The sequence below is a fragment of the Micropterus salmoides genome, unplaced genomic scaffold (assembly GCF_014851395.1).
Source record: "Micropterus salmoides isolate LMB-PRFRI ecotype aquatic unplaced genomic scaffold, ASM1485139v1 Ms_hic_scaffold_8, whole genome shotgun sequence".
Classification (NCBI taxonomy): domain Eukaryota; kingdom Metazoa; phylum Chordata; class Actinopteri; order Centrarchiformes; family Centrarchidae; genus Micropterus; species Micropterus salmoides.
Genome location: NW_024044570.1, coordinates 37,517,135 through 37,537,400, shown reverse-complemented (window position 1 = coordinate 37,537,400; position 20,266 = coordinate 37,517,135). Strand labels below are relative to the sequence as shown.

Here is a 20,266-nt window from a genome sequence, read left to right as displayed (position 1 = left end):
CAGGATATTCAGGGAGGGGGAAGCAGGTGCTTCCAGGTAAGTGTTTGTCTCCCTGGGTGTTCATAGTGTCAGCTCTTTCCCCTGTTCGAGCATTCAAGTCCCCACAGAGTAACACATTTCCCATGGTTTTATAATGGTTAATTTCCTCCTCAAGAATAGAGAAAGTATCTGGGTTGTAGTAGGGGGTTCTGATGGAGGTATATAGATGGCACACATGTAGACATGTTGATCAGCACAAATCATCTGTTTGTTCATTTTCAACCATGAAATTCTTCTGATGATAACTGTGATGGACTGGCTCAGTTCTGATTTACACCATATAATCAGGCCTCCTGAATCTCTGCTTTGGGTTATTGTGGGATTTTTTGTTGATGGTATAATAATCTTGTGAGGACGACCAGTGGAAACATCTCTGCACCATGTCTCCTGTAAAACTATGATGTCTGCTGATGATCTCAGACCTTGAATGTTCCAACATGTTATTGTAAACAAATAATAATAATAATAATAATAATAATAATAATAATAAACTAGATATTAAAAATAATACAATAATAATAACAAAAGAAAAGAGAAAAGTGTAAAAAGAGTAAAAGAGTATAGAAAGTAAATGAATAAAATATTAAACTTTGAGTGACATTTTAGAGTGTATCATGTGTGCAATACTGTTAAGAATTGACCTTATATTACTATTCATTTAAAATGATATACAACATGCTAAACTATGCTAAGTTTAGGATATCTATCCTAAACTTTCCTTTAACACAGGCGCAACCAATGGAATTCTAGCAACAACCACATTTTACACATTTACCAACTGTTTCCTGTAAATGTAACTGAATTATGCAATTTTGTTTATTTATTTTTTAATGTATTTAAATAACAGTAATACTTATTTCTGCTGCACATCACTATTCATGGTTACAATTCTATACGGGTCAGACCTGGTGTGGAGGAAGCTGGGTACTGCGGCTTGTTTATCTGATTTGGTACCTGATATTGCAGCATGTTAGACTGGTCAGGTGACATATGTACCTCTATGAGTGAAGTCATTCTTAGCCCTGCAGTCTGTAGCCCAGTGTCCAGACCTTCCACATCTGTGACACAATGTTTGTTCTTTCTAAGAACTATAATTGACAGCATACACAAACTTTTGTATTTTTTTAAATAGAAAATTCTCTTAATTTCTTTATTTGTTAAACATCCACCATGTTGTTAGTAAAATGTTTATACAAATAATTGTTGAAAGCTTATAGCTTAACATTTATCACATAGAATGTTTGGAGTGGAGAGACATCTATTAAGTGGAGAAGGGGATGAATATTAATTTATCTTTGAGAAACTCTGATTATCAAGCAATGCTCTTTAAATACATCCTAGTGTCCTCGTGGTTTTGCTCAGAGTTATACCAGCCATTAAGGCATCTCCACTGTGAGGACAGGACTTCAGAGATTCTCCATGCAGTCACTGCACCGTGAGATTAAAGGTCAAGGAAGAACTCCTCAAACAATGTCTCTTTTTTTTTTTTTTTTACACATGTTAAATAAGTCCTTACCAGCACAGAGGGAAGGCAGAAAATACTAATTACGTTTTAAATGTACACTTTTACTTTTGTCACATATACAGGTGAGGGATTAAAGTGGGAGTTATGCTTATACTGTAAATGGTGTAATTGTTTAATATACTGTAGCTGTATACTATGCAAAGGTTTTAAAGGCAGGTGTGGAAAATATGCTGTAAATATGCTTCCTAAGGGAAACCTGTAGCAGAAATGCAGAAACAAGCTGGCCTAAAAAAGATTCTGCAGGTGTGCCATCGGTACTAGGAGATGTATTGTTCTTAAGAGGGCCAATAGAGTCAAGAACCTCCTGATGGAGTGTCAGTGATTTATCAATCATGTCACAGATTTCAAATTCTTTTCTAAATTTGGAAATAAAGATGTGGCCTCTTCGTTATACTCTGAACTATATAATGAATTAGCTGGCCATTATCAGTGATAACACCATTAATTCAATAAATACATCTCGCTGCCTCGTGTCGGGTGACGTCACACCACGTCCGGCTGCCCTTTCTCTCCGTGCGCGAGCTCGACAGTCCAAGTATAAAGTAGCGCGAGCGCCTTAACTGGGGGAAAAAAAGTATAGTCTATAGAGAGGGACACAGGAGCGCAGCCGCACGCGCGCAGACACTAGCTGTACGGCGGAAAACGGGCCCAGGTGTGTACATGTACACACGGACAAGTGGTCATCTTTGCAACTTAATTAAGGAGTAAATATCCGAAAATGGAGTGGGAGTTATGGATTTAAAGCGAAGAGGACTTGAAATGGGCGGTCTGCTGGCGGTGTTGCTGCTTTGGAGCTGCCTGCTGTCGGCGGTTGACGGTACGTTGACTTTTTGTTCACAACATGGATCCTTAAGGAACAAGGATTGCGGAGCCACCAGGGCGAAGAATGATAAGAACATAGTAGTTAACATGCTGTGCTCCAGTTGTTTATATGTGATTGTAATGTTCCCCACACGAACTAGAGCGATAGCTGTGATTGCTTGTCTGAAAGTTGAGGTTTTTATGTCCCAAGGGTAACACAGTAGTTGCAGTGAAAGTCTCGAAACTTTGCTCTGGTTTGTGCGACACGCTGGAGGGTAACGCCAGTGTAACTAAACTGCTCCTCATACCCTGTACAGCGGCTGTAGTTTATGAGGTTATGTGTCTGAGCAGAAATGAAGTTTGAAGCCAGCCTGGGCTATTTTCTCGGGCCTCGGCTGCTCCAGCCATTCCTGCTCGGTGTCGGGTGTCAGACATACTCTGTGCATTGATAGTGAAAAAAAGAAGCCGGAATGTCTATTTGGGAAACAAAATGCTGCTAGACACTAAAATATATTCTCCCTTTGGATCAATGTCTTTATGAGCCTTACTTTCTCCACTGCCTGATTTGTGGTCTTACTATTTAATGTGGAGCTGCCCAGGCAGAGGCGGGGCTTAGCGTTCTCTCATATGGATGCAAGGCATTACATCAGGTCTTAAAGCTAGCTCGTATTTGTCTGCTTGCATCTTAAAACTAAAGCTTCATGTTTTATGTTGATAGTCCCTGTACAGTTGATCCCACTGTAGACTACCTCTACAGCTACCTGTGAACTCACTAAGTGGGTGATGGCAAGGCATTATCTTTGTCAGTAACAGGCAGTCATAATGGTACACACCACTAGTTTTCTACATTAGTGCACTCTAACGTCCAATTCTAGCTTGAAATGTCCAGCCACGGCTTCTCTGTCCACTTAGACATACAGGCTTTTTATCTATAAGATTTAGCTGTGTCTGGTTATTGATTATGTCTTCACTAAACCAGTTAAAATCCCAATGGTCAGAACTCAGATCAGACTAAAGTGTCATTGTGTACTACTTAAATTCTTAAGAGATAACAGTTGATGTCGGAACACTGAAAAACTGTAGAAATAATGTTAAATTAAATGTCCAACATGCTAGAAAGGTGAAGCCTGAAAGGCACAAAGTAAAAGCAAGAAAACATAAAATGTAGGCTTCAATTCAGTTCAATTCAATTTGATTTAAATAGCACCAAATCACAAAAACACTTATCTTGCTTGACCTCAGTGTGGACTTTTCTCTTTTGGTGTTAATTGTGAGTATAAAAGAACAAAGGGAATGTGTCCACTGGGTCTGTGCCTAAGGAGCGAACACCTTTCCATACCCACAATTTCAGATGTAATCAGTACACACATCATTTTGTATCAGGTGTTTGTGATTTAAAAAGTTTGTATTAAACAAGTTGGTTTCTGTTTGGAACTGATTTATTGTTTCACAGATATTATCGGCCGATATAAGTTACTTGCAGATAAATCTGCATTGGCGTTTATAACAGCTGATATATGACTATTAAAAAAAGAAACACAGAGTGCGATCCTTCTCTCATGTCATGAGTGTTGTATAGTTTGCCCACCAGAGGGCGCTCTGCAACTTCCCTGTTAACAACCCTGCAGCACCACAGAACAAAACATCAGCTGACCGGAGTCTACTGAGCTATGGTGAGTAGCTCCTGGTAGCTCTCACAATTACATGACTTAAATAATAATAAAAATAGCCCTCATCGGAGACCATACTTCCTAACCCTCCCATTTTTCACTGCCCTCTCACAGTCACAGCACTGTGTTTAATTTTACGGTAGGTGAGTGGTGGATGTTACGCTGCTAACAGACGTGATTGTAAATTTATTTCTGAAACATTTCTAGCGAATGGTCCACTCATTTATCTCTAATTCATTACTTCTAAATATTAACAACACTTACAGCAGCTAACGCTGCCCGTTACCAAATTAGCCACAAAGCTAATGCCATGTTTATCAGTAGAGGAACGCTAACATTTATGAGCAGTTAAACTATATTGTTTAACATATTCAAAATGTATCTGCAAGCCGCTTGTCTTTTGTTACAGTTGGTACGTCGGAAATGAGAGAGGACTTGAGCTGAACAAGTATCTAACGCAACTTCCAACCAAACAATTTTCTGTAGCTCCTCTTTTGAATGTGAAACGTTAGTGTGAAATCACCAACTCGCATTGAAAACATACTCTCTGTTGCTTGTTCTGCATGCACCGCTAGACTCGGCTGATTGTTTTGTGGTGGGCAGTTTTGAGCAGAGGAGCTGCAGAGCGCCCTCTGATCGGCAAACTATGCAACACTCCTGACATGAGTGAAGGATCCGACTCTCTGTTTAATTTTTAATAGTCATAAATCAGCTGTTATAAACGCTGATCCTGATTTATTTGCAATTAGCTCATATCAGCATACCATGAGCAACAACATCATAACCAATAAATTGAAACTGGAAAAATATATGGAACAACAAAAAAAATTACTTAAAGTAGCCTCTTCAGTTAAACCATGTCACTAATCATTCTTTATAACTTTATAAAAGTCAAAGGTCAGCACCAGAAATGATTTGCAAAAGCATCATAACCAAAGTAGGCAACTACGGGTATTTACTATAGCAGATGTGGGCTCTTCACAGACTTTTCCCCCTCTTCAGAACAATGGGACACTGAGGAACTTTATGCACACATTACTCATGTTGCCAAGACAACACGCAGCCAAGCATTATAGCTCAGTTTGCTCATAAGGATCATGACTTTAAGTTGACTGATAATGAAATAAGCCAATCAGTTAATGCATTAAGTCTGAAGGCCAGTTTGTGCAGAAAACTGGCCTTCCAGTGGGACCAGTAGGGTTAGGCCTGTACTGAATCAGTTGTAGTTATTGGCTTTCGGTGGTCCTGAGAGAAGAAGAATGACGTCCTAGGTTTGTCACTGAGGTGACCACATGTACACACACTTCACATCCACGGGCCAAAAACTCCAGTGTAGTGTCAGTACACCACCAGGCAAACATCACAGCTGTGTGTGAGTTGACAGACTGGCGGATCCCTCTGTAAATGGTAGTGTTTTTTCACAAATAATACTCAGACTACATATGCGGCTTCTAACCTTTAAAATTCTGTTTTTAAACACTAGCGTTTTGAGGTTGTTTTAGTACAAACCTCTGTCCACAGTGAAATACCTGAGAAAAAGAAAAACGGCAAAATCTTATCTCACATCCTCTTTTCAGTTGGCAAACAAAAAAACCATTCAGCATCTTCCTCCTTTTTGTCATCAACTATACCAGTGGTTCTCAATCTTTTTTGGGCCAGCGCGCCCCCCCCCATCCATTATCCAGGTCCGTTAAGGTGTGTTCACATGCAATGCAAATTCAAACGCATCTTCCGTAATGCCCACAGCGAATTATATATTATGTAATATCGTCCCTGCTGAGTCAACACACGGGTTTCAGTCTTCCTCTTTTCTGTCTTATGTTTGGGGAAGCAACCTCTTTAAATGCGATTGAACGAAACAAACCGACAACATCTGTGATCAGGCAGAAATCTGATCATAAATCCACACAGTTAAACTTCAGCACCTGTGATAAAGTGCAGCTCACAGTCCCAAACAGAGCAAGTTTGCACCTAAGGTTTTGTTGTTACATTTTATATTAAGTCATGTTACTGTCTTCTCCAGTCCCAGTGGAGTAAACTGGCAGGTTTTAATGTTGGAGACCACAGTTTTTTGCAAGTAGTCAAGTAATCAATATCTGACAGATAACAATTCACAATACATGTACTGCAGCAATGCATGCGAACTGTCCCCTATTAAATAGTATTATAATATTTTAATAACTTGATGTTGCAATACATTTATTGTGAATTGTCCCCATAAGTAATTGCACATACATTTCACACATTCACATTTGAAACATCACATTAATTGATATTAATTTAATTTGTAATATTTCATATTGAAATGTTAATCATCCACCACACAATTACACTCTTTCTAATGACAATGTGACAGTATTTAAATTGTAAAACACAGAATTGCAAAACATTTAAACAGAAAACATGGAATTTGAGAAAAGATGAAACTGGATGAATGAAAATGAATCTGGCAAAAATTTTAACAGATTTTATAGGGCCTATCCACAGTCTGGTAATTCAATATGTGAACGTAGTATAACTATAACACACTCCATCAGGAGTAACTTTGGCAGTAAAAATGGAGAATGTGTGACAAAAGAAAGAAAGAAAAAAAATTTGTGTACGTCTATGATGTCACCACATATTCGTAACACACGAATTACGCATTACGAATTACCGCGACACTAGTAGTTTTGGGGTTCTACCACCCACCCTGAAAAAAAAATCCTTGGGGAAACACTGACTTTAGTGATGTTGAAAGTGAAGACTTCTCATATACTAAATGCCATTCCCAATAACCTAGAGGCTGACATTTCTGAAGGGATTCACAGACTGGGACAGGGCAAGAAAAAAATTTAACTGAAATCATAGATCAGTTTCTATATATTTACATTTACTCATTTAGCCAATGCTTTTATCCAAAGCGACCTACAATTGCTAAATATGTCAGAGGTTGCACACCTCTGGAGCAACTAGGGGTTAAGTGTCTTGCTCAGAGACACATTGGTGGATGTGTCACAGCGGGGATGGAACCCATATAAATGTAATATTTAACATAAATTAACGCTAGTTTCAGATTTTTTTTTTTTAATCCGCGTGTCCGTGGCGTGACGTCCAAAATCGATGATTCGCCATGAAACAGGAAGTTGTTGTAACTTCACTCTACATGCTCACATCTGCACCAAACTTTACATGTTTGATAAGAGTCCCGCTTTGAACACATCTACAAGCCAAAATTCAAGTGACTACGTTTATGCTGTGATGAACCACTTCTTGCAGGTTGGCTATAAACTATTTCAGAAAACTCTTAATCTTGAACAGGATGGAATGGGAGGACAGGAGTATTTTTATGGGAGTGGGATGGATGAAAATCCAATTAACAAAATTATTTTAAAGAGCTGCACCAGGTACTTAAAGTTGAAACTTGAAGGGATTGTGTCTATCACTGATCATTCTGAAGCTAAAAGTTGTTTGATCTGCCTCATTTTAAACGCATCATTGAATTCAGTGCTAATATTATCTCCACATTTCCCACTGTAACAAGACCTGGATCAGTTCTCAGGGATACTTCATACATTGAATACAAAGATGTGTCTCAAAGAAGAGAACTGTTGGAGGCTATTTTGAACTTTGACACCTCACTTTTAACTTTCTCATGCAGACAAGTCTGTCTCCTCCGCGGTGTGAGTGGGTGGGGTTTGGGTGTTTTTCTTCAGTGTTATTCATTTAATCCTACTGAACAAGAGTGAGATTTTACATTCTAAACCAAAGAGCTTCATTTTCATTTTAGTTTTGATCGACTGGATTGGATTAGTCCACGTATCTTATATAGGAATAATAATTGGGGTGTTGTTCCTAGGTGGTTAGTCTGTTATTTGTTAATGCTGAACTAACTTGTCATAATCATCACCATTCATGCAGAACATTCCAAAAGTTTACAGTAGCACATCAAACATCTGGGCTGTGATTGGTCGGTTCATGAAAAGTGACAAAAGTGTCGAGCTCCCTGACTTTCTGAAAAGAATACATTTACATTATTCATTTAGCCGATGCATTTATCCAAAGCAACTTACAATTGCTATAGATATGTCAGAGGTCGCACGCCTCTGCAGCAACTGGGGTGTAAGTATCTTGCTCAGGGACACATTGGTGGATGTGTCACAGAGGGAATTGAACCCAGATGTCTCACACCAAAGGCATGTGTCTTATTCACTGCGCCATCACCACCCAGACTAACTTTTTAACAAAAGGCACCCGGTGTAGCTAAATAGCCAGCCAAACCCAAACGAGTTTGCTCAGTTGTCATGGAGATGGAGCCATCTCAAACTTCTGTTTCCAAGGTCAAGGACACTGGATCCCAGGTGAAGTGATTGACACTGTTGTTGTGTTTTTAGTTGTGGGATGCACTGTGATGAGTGATGGGAAACTTCACCTTGCAGGACACGCATTAGAGAGCATAAAAGAATACAGCTGTTGGTTTACCTTTCTGTTATTATTAGGACTGGACCTAATGAATATTTTTAATCCTTTAATCTAATGGCTTATTTATTGATTAGGTTGATTCTAAAGATAATTTTGTTATTACTCGATTAATATAACAAATAACTTATCCAAATTAAATATCAAAAACTTGTCTCAATATTTTAATTATGGTAAAGTAAACAGAAAAAATTAAATGGTTAGATGATACATGGTGTAACGTTATGTTACCCTAACAGCCGGGGTGCATAAATATTTTTAACGTGGGGTCTTGACAATGCACTCTGGGATTATTTCTAGCTTTATTTATTTTAGCTTGTTCTCTTGGGGATTCCCTGCTTTGCTTTGAACAGGCGCAGCACTGTTCACTTTACATTACAGCGTTACCTAAATTGACGTTTTCCCTTAGTGGATTATTTCGATGAGTTGTCCTAGCCATGGTTATTAGGGCCCGAGCACAAAACATGTGAGGTCCCTATTGAAACTGAAGGGATTATTTTTTTCTTTTTTCTGCAAAGTAACCTAAATTTTGGGGGCCTAAACATACTTGAACATTCACCAAACTTTGCACAAAATTCAGGAGTGGCGAAAAATTTCGTATTTTATGTATTTCGCGCAGGGCGTGGCAAAATGGCTTGCTAGCGCCCCCTACAGAGCAGCCCCCGGACAAAGTTTCACCTATGTGTCTGAAATTTCTGTGGTATGTATATCATGTCCAGACGCACAAAAAAGCCTCTTGGAGCCATACCCTAAACTTTTTTTTGATTTATACACTTTGTACTTTAACAAACTCCTCGTAGAGATTTAGTCCGACCGACTTCAGATTTGTGCTGTGCAGTCTAAACCCATTGACGATTAAAAGTTGTGCAAACGGTCAGTTTTTGTGGAACGTCCAAAATCGGTGATGCGCCATATAACAGGAAGTTGTTGTAACTTCACTCTACATGCTCACATCTGCACCAAACTTTACATGTTTGATAAGAGTCCCGCTTTGAACACATCTACAAGCCAAAATTCAAGTGACTACGTTTATGCTGTGATGAACCACTTCTTGCAGGTTGGCTATAAACTATTTCAAAAAACTCTTAACACATTGATGATGTCATGTTGTAAAGCCTGTAAGTTTTTTGCCGTGAAACAGGAAGCCGTCGTAACTCAACTATACATGCTCAAATCTGTCCATAACTTTGCGTGCTTCATAATCTTCCCGCCCTGTAACGCCAGTGCACGGGCAGAGCTCCAGAATCTGCAACACGGCTGCCTCACACTGCGACGCACTACACGTGCGAGGGCCCGCCCAACGCTGCTTGCAGCTTTAATTATAAACAAATCCCCTGAAGAGACCAAAACCGACGTAGCTTCATCTGAAACAACTCCATGAATGTATTCACACACTCTGGAGAGTAGCTCAGTGTCAGGCAGAAGTAACTGCTCATGGTCAGTGATGGTGTTTCATTATCAGTGCTACTAGTTAAGGCTGAGAGAGTTAAAATAGACAATGTATATATAAGGCTCAACAAAGGATTGAAGCATGTTGGGGGTTATCAGGGGTCCCATTTTGAAATCTTTGTTTACGTGGTCATGCGTTACTTCTTTCTCTGGTAAGGAAAGTAAGGATTACTTTGAGATCTATAAATGCTACATCCATCCATCCATCGTCAACCGCTTATCCTGCTACACTACAAGCCAATCCCAGCTTACATCCGGCGAAAGGCGGGGTACACCCTGGACAGGTTGCCAGTCCATCGCAGGGCCACACATAGACAAACAACCACTCACATCCACACCTAAGGTCAATTATAGCCTGCATGTCTTTGGAGGGTGGGAGGAAGCCGGAGCCCCCGGAGAGAACCCACGCAGAGAACATGCAAACTCCACACAGAAAGGTCTACAACCTTCTTGCTGAGAGGTGACAGTGCTAACCACTGCACTACCACGCCGCTACAATTTGGACAAAATAATTGCCTTATGCTGTTTTTGTCAGTTGACTGTTGACAATTGAACCTGACAGTCCTCTGCTGCCAAAGCAGTTTTATTAACTTTATAAGATAATTTCATTTGATCTGAGAATAAAGTCAAGACTTTATAAATTTTTTTACATTTTTCACATTATACCGCCCTGTGAAAGCAGGTTTTAATCCACAAACATTATTATTATTATTATTTTTAAATAAACCTGCTTTGCACCTGCCTCGGTGTTCTCTCCTGAGACACACTCACACACACCTACACCTCTGGTCTCTCACTGCAAACACACCAGCTTGCCATGCCTCTCTCTGTCTCCCCCGTCTACTCCACATCAGCAGTATGTTTTATAAAGTTATATATATATAACTGTATATATTTTCACGGCAGCATGTGAGACGCATGCCGGCTTGTTAATAAGCCTTTGAAACCAGTGAAACCAACATCTGCACTCCGTGTGTTCACTGCTGCTTTACCTGGTCTGTGCTTGTAAAATATCCATTGGGGCTTGGCTACCAAGTTTTTGTGTAGTGAAGTCTGTGCGAGTGAACGCATGCACATAAGACGGCCGCTACCCCCTGCACCCCACCCGATGTCATCGTCCATCTCGATGTTTCATTGTAGACATCGTCCGATGGAACATATAGACATGTTTTTGTCAGTAGTAAAAAGGGGTTGGGGTTTGATTCTTAGCTCTACTGACTTGTAGGGGGGTAGTCTATTTGGGTGGGCCACCCAAAAAACTCTTTGGAACCCTGGGTATTTTCTTTTTCCACTGCTGAGACAAACCAAAAGGTGATTTCCACACTCCTCGCTATTAGCCTGCACAATATGGGCCTTTACATTCAAGCCTCATACACGGAGGCTGTTCTTTTGTTTGGATGGAGGCACACTCGACACTCAACAAAACAGGGCAAGACTTAGCACAGGCTGAATGAGAACAGCTCCTAATACTTTGCATCAGACCAGTTTAACATTTTCATTATGGAAGGATCAAACTACCAGAATGCCACAATCTAAAAAATAATTACTTTTAATTTAATTTTTCTGAATCTGCACTGAATTTCATAACTTTTGTTCAAGTTATTCAAGTTCATCCACTAATAGAACATTGCAGATATAAAATACAGTCTAAAGTTGAGTTGTGATTGAGCCTTTCTGTTTGGCCAGTACCAAAAAATCTAGTGAAATTTGATGGGATGCTTGAATAATATTAGTCGGTATGCTCCGGGCTGCAAGGAAAGTTAAATAGTTATTGGCTAGAAGGGAAATCTGACGGCCTGAGGGTCAGGAGAAGAGATTTGGTTAGAGTGCTGAGGAGGAATGTAAGGAAGAGATTGATATCTTTTTCCTGTTTGTGTTGCGCTGGTGTGAAACTCGAGGAGGTTCTCTGCTGTTTGGATTTCATGCAGACCTGATGGAGGGAGGATAGAGAGAGGAAAAAGACAGGAATGACAGAAGTTGCTGAGAGAAGAGAGGGAACAGATAAGAGGAGAGGAGGATACAACACAAAGGGAGGAGGAAAGGAGGTGATGAGGAAATAGGAGAGAAGGAGCAGAGGTGGAGAGAGAGGAAGTCTGTGGCCGTCTACCTTGATTTCCCGGGGGCCCCCTCGCACACACACAAGCACACACGCACACACACACACACACACACACACAGACAGAGGCTGAATAAATATGCTCCCTGCACTCGTCACACACATTTTTCTTGTCCCAGCTGGGGAGGTGTGAAGAAAATCTCTTCCTTCCTTGCAACCCTTCACATACACAGTTGTGTTTATATCATCTTCAGAGGACAAAAACTTACATTCACTTGCCTAACCCTTACCCTAACCTTAAACCAAGTCTTCACCCTAATGCTTCACAATTTACCTTATGGGGACTTCCGGTTTGTCCCAAAAAGGAGGGACAGTCCCCACAATTCGACTGTCTATACAGATTTATGTCCACGCAACATACAAAATAAGTGCACACACACTGTTCAGAAGAGTAATGGCTATAGTCTCTGCAGTTTTTTGGAACTAAGGGGAAAAGGGATGTAACTGTGGATGATTTGGAAGGTTAGTTAAAGTGACCAGATATGTACTTTAAACAGTTGAGGTAGGCTTCAGCAGACTACGTTGGATGCAGCATGTGGGAGAAGTAGATAAACAAAAGCAAGACAAGCAAACAAATGCCAATTCCATCCTGCTGATGTCCTGATAACTATTTAGTTAACAGTTATAGATTCTGGAAACTCACAAACAGCGAGGATCAATCTCTCTTCCAATGATTTGTGCTGCGCAAAAAGTTCAAGACAATTCAGCTTCACATGTGTGTGAGGCGAGCACTTCACCTCACTCTAACAGGAACACTTGCTACTGAACTGTTTATGCTGCTCCCTGATAAAAGAAAAATGTTTCTGCTAATACCTGTTCAGAAAAAAAACAAGGCATATTAATGGCTAACCTGGCTAGTTGTAAACAAACAGCTGGCCGAGCAAGGTTTTCCAACTTGTTAGCTGGAACGCCGTCAACTTGGGTGTGACCTCGTCATTCCCAGCTCCGACCTCCGACTTCCGAGGTAAATGGAACGCAGCATAATACCGAGCCAGACTGAGCCGGTGTTCCATATATGGTCATGTGCTCCCACACTAACGGCACGGCAACGCTCAGTCTGCCTGTTCCGCCCAGCAACAACAACAGCCTGGTAATATGCTTCAGGTCTTGGCCAATCAGACAGTGAGCTTTGAGAGGGGGGCCTTAAAGAGACAGGAGCATCTACAGCTTGTTCAGACAGAGGCTGAAATGAAGGCTTACATGAAGAATCAGTATAAGAAAAACTTTGAATCATGCAAAGCTGCTATACAGGAGTCACAGAGCTACAATATAGGACTGGAAAAGCAGTCTCCTTTAACAAGCTAGATAAAAGGTAATGCCCTGGCAGTGGCAAATAGCTATGGTTTTATATTTGATGTGATTACATTAATGTTTAAGTTGAGATTTACAAGACATATTATTTTGCTACTGTGTAAAAGGAATACTGCTGGTAAAAAAAAGTGTTTGCATACCACATGTTATTGCACTTTTGTGTACATAGCAGTACATATATATACTTATTTATTTATTTACTTATTTTTTTGCTCAATGTCCCACCCACAGCACTATCTGATTGGTTACACGTTGCAAATAATAGCCTATCAACACATTGCACTAGTGAGCAACGTAGCTGTGTGTTGAAGAGACGGCAGCCGATATTACTGAAGGTGCAGTAAACATCAAAATCTGATAATCTGTTTTTATGATGACAAGCACTCACTGCGCTTACATAGCATGCATCTGTCTTCTCTGTCTTTTCACTGCAACTCTGCATCTCGATGTAACATTATATATTTATTACTTTAAGAAGTAACAGTGGCAGTAAAACTTTTTCTCACACTTTGATGGTTGAACTTTGCAATCAGTCCAGAGTTCGCCTGTGTGCCAAACTGTGCGGAGGGAGGTGGGGGCTATTTTTATGACAAAAAAAAAACATCCCCCCTCTCAGCACGGGTGGCTCAACCTTAGAGGGAGAGGAGCATTTACAAAGAAATGTTTTCAGTTCAGGTTTTTATTTCATGAAAAATTCCACAAAAAATAATTGTTGTAATTATTAAACCACCATTACATTTTTCCTATAGCGCACCCCCTAGAATCAGCTCACGCACCACAAGGGGGTACTGTTACAACATGCTAATTTGGCATTAGCATGTTGTGCAGCTAATATGGCTACTCCCACAGGTGGTGGCGATGTTGGACTAATGTTGTAATTAATCTGAAATTAACTTTTTCCATTGCTTGTCACTTTTGAAATGTATAGTGCTAAATAAAGGAATAACATTCAGTATGTTTGCATTCACAAAGGACCGATGTCTTTCAGTACACAATCACTCCACCTTACTGAACAATCACCAACAGGCAGATATTTCAAAGGTACCGACGACAAGAAACACAAAGTCCACCACAGTGTATTATAGTCATTGCTCAATACAAATTCATACAAGCACCAATGAAGGAGTCCTTATCTCAGTTCAAATCACCACAAGAGGCCATATCTCAGCAAAAAACTCATTTTCTGGATTCCAGCAAGCAAACAATGAATCCTAAGTTTGAGTTTCAATGCAAAAGCTGGCCAATGCAAAATAAAACCAAGTGATGCCTTTTGCATTTTATAGACAAGCTTAGTGATTCTCTGAAAATACCAAGTTACCTCCCGTAGTTTGGCCCGTGCTGCTGGCAAGCTAACCATCTGTCAATCAGGACAGACTGGTCGTCTTCCACTGGTGAGTTTGGTTTGAAACGCCTCCACAGATATTCCCTGAGCTGGCTGGTGTGTATATATATATATATGTGTGTGTGTGTGTGTGTATATGTTTTGCGTGTATGCGTTTTCACTGTATGCCAAAGTGGCTGATGGTGATTTTACCTGCCACTACCAAAAATTTACCTGCATTTGGTGGGTGCTAATTTCAGACCCTGGCTGTCATACTGAGGGACAATCTAAGTCAGCCACAGAGAACCTGTGTGAACATTATACCTTATTAAAAGTAGGCTGGATGCCAAACAGTTTTTTCATGTTGCTTTTTGTGTAATGTTATACTGCATCAGTAGCTCAGGTAGTGTTAGCTTTGTTGTTGGTGACTTACTCCCTCAGGCCGTGGCGATGTTGGACTAATGTTGTATTACTGAGGGACACTCTCATTCACAGAGAAACTGAACGTTAAGTCTCACTGAAAGCCAGCTAACATGAGATTGATGTTAAGGTTAGCTGGGTATATTTGTATTTGTAGTAGCTCATTTTTTATTTAACCATTTAAGTCAGCGAGACAAACCAAAGCTAAAAGTTAACTCACCCTGCGTTCACTATAAGGTAATTTTCTTCAATCAAGTTTCCCTCAGCACTCTCATAAAAACTAAAATACGACCGGACTTCAGAGTGACTGAAAAATCTCAGCAGCGTTGTCTTCCGCCGTGTTGTCATCGACCCAAACAAACCCACGCTGCATTCTGCGCATGCGCGCCTGCATCTGGGAGACGCTGGACAGTGTTTGCCGTGAGATTATAATAGCGCGGTATCCGTACCCGGTTACCATGGTAATTAAAATGTGTACAACCAGCTGACGTATACGCTGTACAAATCAATGGACAGGCATCGCCGATACCGTATACATCTCTACAGCAGTGGTGGGATGTTGGAAAAATATTCAACAATTTTGTAATCAATAGTTTCAATGTCACTAGACAAATAACTAAATTAATCTAAAATCTAGGAACTCCAGAATTTAAGTGGATCCACAAGAGAGAAAGGGAGAGAGAGACAGAGAGAGGCAGGGCAAGCTGGTGTTTGTTGGTGCCCTGCTTTCACAGGGCGGTATAATGTGAAAAAATTTTTGAGTGAGTTGCTAGTTCAACTGTCCCGATGTTATGTTTTACTGGCTCCGGGCCATCGGGCCACCGTTATTGTTGAGCCCTGCGTGTAGGGCTGCAACTAATGATTATTTTTGTAGTCGACTCATCTGTTAATTATTTATTTGATTAGTTGACTACTCACTAGGGCTGTCGCGATAAGTAGGGCTGCAGCTAACAATGATTTTAGTATTCGAAGCTTCTATAGATTATTTCAACGATTCATCGATGCATCGTTTAAGAAGTACTTTTGCTTGGCAGCAGCAGCGCATTTTATGAATCGTTTTTATTGATTTAATCGAATCGTTTCAGCCCTAGTGATAAGCGCAAAATTGAAATACTGCGCTATTGGTCAAGCCTACCGTGGAAGATGGCAAGCACCGCAACAGCTGCAATGTTCATACTGTACACTTCAGGGCGTGTTAAATTAATAAAAGAGTGCTTCAAAAGTTCCACAACCGTAACGAGCTCCGTAACAGTTCAAGGATGGATTGCCATGGGCTGTACGTGACCCGACTTCAAACTTGGAAGCTGTTAGTGTTGCCGTGTATTGTGTTGTTTTACTGTTTATTTTAAAGGTTAGCTAACTTGGCGTTAGCATATTGTGCGGCTAATGTGGCTAGCAGGCTAGATGTTGGACTAACGTTGTAATCCTGTGGGACAGTCCAGAGAAACTGTGGACAGTAAGCCTCATTTGAAGCTGCAGCTGTTTTTCATGTTGCTTTCTGTGGAAATTTAGTTATAATGTTACTAAAGCGCAGTGGTTAGTTGTGGACAGCCATTCGGCTACACACCGGCGCGCGTGCGTTGCGTAATGATATATATAACTACAAAAAGGAGTTTGCTTGGCAATGTTGTTGACTAGCACGCAGCAGCTAGCTTGCTCCGACCATAAAGCTGCTGTTAGCGGCTCGCTGTGCAGTGAGGTGACAGATACAGACACTCTTACTCTGCTATATGGCACCAAATTACTGAAAGATGCGATAATACCGCATACCGCGCTGTTGAGCCCCAACATATTGCTGTGGTGGAAGTTACTTCACCGCAACAGCCCTACTAGTCACGATTATTTTTGTCACCCCGTAACCCTAATTAGACCATTTAACTAATTAAATATCTTTCAAGTGAATTACTGATCTCCAGCACACAGCCTAACTAGCTAACGTAACCCTTAAGTGAACGAGGTTTACTATTCAGAATGAACACCAGTATCAACGGCAGGGGAAAACCAGGGAAGAAGTCAAGACAGCGTAGGCTACTCCTATAATTCACTGATTTTTACAAACTTTAAATTAAAGGCAAGTACTATAACCACAACTGTACACTAACAATGTCTATTTAGAATAATAAAGCAACAATCCCCTTTCATACTACTACTGTAGTTTATTTTTCAAAAGTGCTTATAGGTTTTAGGCTATAACTCAGTGGAGAACGTTCTGTAGGCTACAACATGAGCTGCTGGGGTGTTTATGAGAGAGAGAGAGAGAGAGAGAGAGAGACAAGTGAGAGGATGTCTATTGGCCCAAGACTGTAGCGCATTTGGGGCCTGGTCTTGCTTCCCTGAGGCAGATGCATTCGATTTGTCAACCACTGGATCCCACACGGCATTCAAATTTGCGCCCACAATAAAGTAGCAATCAGTTAATTCCAATATTTTGGTTGTAAGGACATTGTAGAATGTTATATCAAAAATATTTGGAGCATATGCTAAGGCCAGAGCAATTCTTCTTGCATTAAATTCTGTTTGGCATTTACAATCCTGCCCCCATCATCTGCCCATGACGACTATACTGTTGTAAATTAATATAAGCTATGCCTCACATGGTGGCACCATTAAGTTGGTGTTACTATGTTGGATATTAGGGTTAAGATGACATCACGATTTATATTAAATATTATTAAATATAATTATCAGAGGTGTCGTAGGTCATAATGTAATAATTATTATTATTACTACTATTATTTAACGATTAATAATAGAATATAATTTAAAGTCTGTGAATTGAATGGTTGGTATCATAAACACTGCTAATAAGGATAGCTAGGTTAACCTTGGAAAACAGCTGACGAAGTTAGCACACTGTATAACTGGTAGTCAGTAGGTGCGTTCAAGATAACTGTGGCTGTCTTTCACCGTCTTGATAGATAGGGTAATAAAAACAGCGCCATCAAGTCAGACACAATCTACCTCCAGTAGACTGCGTGAGCGTTACTTTGAGCTTAGAACAATGATCAGGCCTTGCTCCCACAAGGTCTAGTGACGTCCCGTGAATTGCATACACCTCGCGGGAGGTAACACTATTTTAAGCTGAGAAAAGAGGTGGATGCAAATATCGCCGGCAGGAAGCCTACATCATCTGTTTTGCCAAATTATGCATTCACTTCTTAAGGTCCTTTTCAGATACTTTGCTAGTCACATTGTTTAACGCGGTTAACGCCAAATGTTTTTGCTGAATCTCCACTAAGTGTAATAATATTAACAATTGTTACTGAACATTTATTACTATTGATGAATCACACAAAGAATAGTATAGTGTTTAAAAGCAGCACTTAATGCATTTTCATGCAGTTCTCAGCGGGCATGCAAAATTAGGCATAACAGCTGTGAAAGTCGACTGCACCCCCGCCACAGTTAGGGCGTCATTCTGCGGGAAACACTGCGCCCACACCAGACTGCAGACTTTTGGGGACAGAGCCTTCAGCGTCACAGCCCCCACCCTCTGGAACTCATCCCCACAGAGATCTGAAATGTGATAATCGTTTTATAATCAAATCGCAGCCCTCTGAATCGTAAGCGTAATCGAATCGTGAGGTGGCCAGAGATTCCCACCCCTAGCAAAGACTGTGAGTTACCTGAACTGAATTCAGTTGTCCGGTCTGAGCAGGCTAATGCTAGGAGACTGCTGCGGCCTGTGGGTCCATCCAGGTGGGTAGCGGAACCGAAGAGAAGAGCCGAGTGGAATTGGGGAAGAGGCAAGAAGCAAGTCAGCAGGTCATTAACCAATCAAAGCTGTTCACTAGAGCGGGAAGATTAATTGAAAAGTAATCGACCTACGTAATTTCCCTATATCGGTTATTAGTATTATTTTATAGATTTGTTATTAATCTCAGTCTTAGAGCTTTTATATTCATTGACACAAAGACCATACAATCAAGACTCATTCTAAGTGTGTTTGAGTCTATGATCTGTGATACATCTGTAAATATTATAAAACTAACTATAAAACAAAATAATACACATTTGGAGGACAGAGACTCTCAAAGTTCTCCAGATTGGAGAAGGATGGATCTTGGTACTGAGTGATGAAAAGAAAAATTCAGGCAGTTACAAATTTTTTCAATTCAGATAGTTGTGATGTAGTGTCTCTTTTAAGGACTGCGTGTTTTGGGACAGCATCCATGCTGAAAGAAGCAGTGTGTGTTAATGCTGGGATTACAGTAGTGCCAAACCACAGCGTAGCAGATCTGCCACTCTGCCAGGCCACAACCACAAGCTTCCCCGGAGGCACTGTGACAGCTTCTGCCTCCAACAGTAGGGTGATCTGAGTTACTGAAGTACACTCACACACAGACACAGAACCGTGACCCTGACACACACATATACTGTCTGGGTTTAAAATAATTATTTTCTTGGCATACTGATTGAACATAAACATTTCCTTCATATATCTCCCCCTTTTTTTTAGTGTATAAAGCATTCAAGGAGAAATAGATGAATGTGAAACTTGTTCATGCATACATATGATTGTTTTGGTCTCTGTCTTTTTGATGGCCTCTGTGGATCATTGCCAGATGCCAATAAAGTTAGCTTAGATGTTTTGTGTTTTTGCTAGGGGTGGGGGAAAAAAATCAATACAGCATAGTATCGCGATATTTTGCAAGGCAATATTGTATCGTAACACGAACGTCAAGTATCGATCTTTTATTATATAAATTGTACACGAGAAGTTTGTTTTTTGGCACTAATAAAATAGCTTTTTCAGTCCACTAGAAAAATAATTTTCCTTTGGGGACACAATTTGTGATTCCCACCCCTAGTTTTTGCATGGTTGGCTTGTGGGGTTGAGAAGTAATGAACTGACAGGATACACTAGGACCTCAATATAGTGAGACCCTGTACCCACAGCTGGTCATTTGAGTGGGTCCTCAAGAAAACATGGTTATATTCATGTACCCACTACTTGAGAAAGTTTTTTTGGGAAGAGGAGGCGGCTGATCTGCAACAGCTGGCTCATCAGGCTCAGTAGATTTAGACGCCGAGGTAGAAACAGGCAATGTAGAGGTATTCCTGGTAGGCTGAGCAGAGGCTAAGGCAGGGATGGGTGCATCAGAGGTAGATTTAGAAGCAGAAAATATACCTGCAAAAGATTTTTAGCCAACAAT

The 20,266-nt window shown here is 40.5% G+C and overlaps 1 protein-coding gene across 1 annotated transcript in view; it reads left to right on the top strand.

The window, feature by feature from the left end:
- Window positions 1–2,122: 2,122 nt before the first annotated feature.
- The window catches only part of lrp5 (low density lipoprotein receptor-related protein 5), an 83,425-nt gene continuing 65,281 nt past the window's right edge, over window positions 2,123–20,266 (top strand). Inside the window, exon 1 of the mRNA XM_038705198.1 lies at window positions 2,123–2,381. Within this exon, the coding sequence (XP_038561126.1) occupies window positions 2,297–2,381 (85 nt within the window). The 5' untranslated portion in view covers window positions 2,123–2,296. The remainder of the gene's footprint in view (window positions 2,382–20,266) is intronic.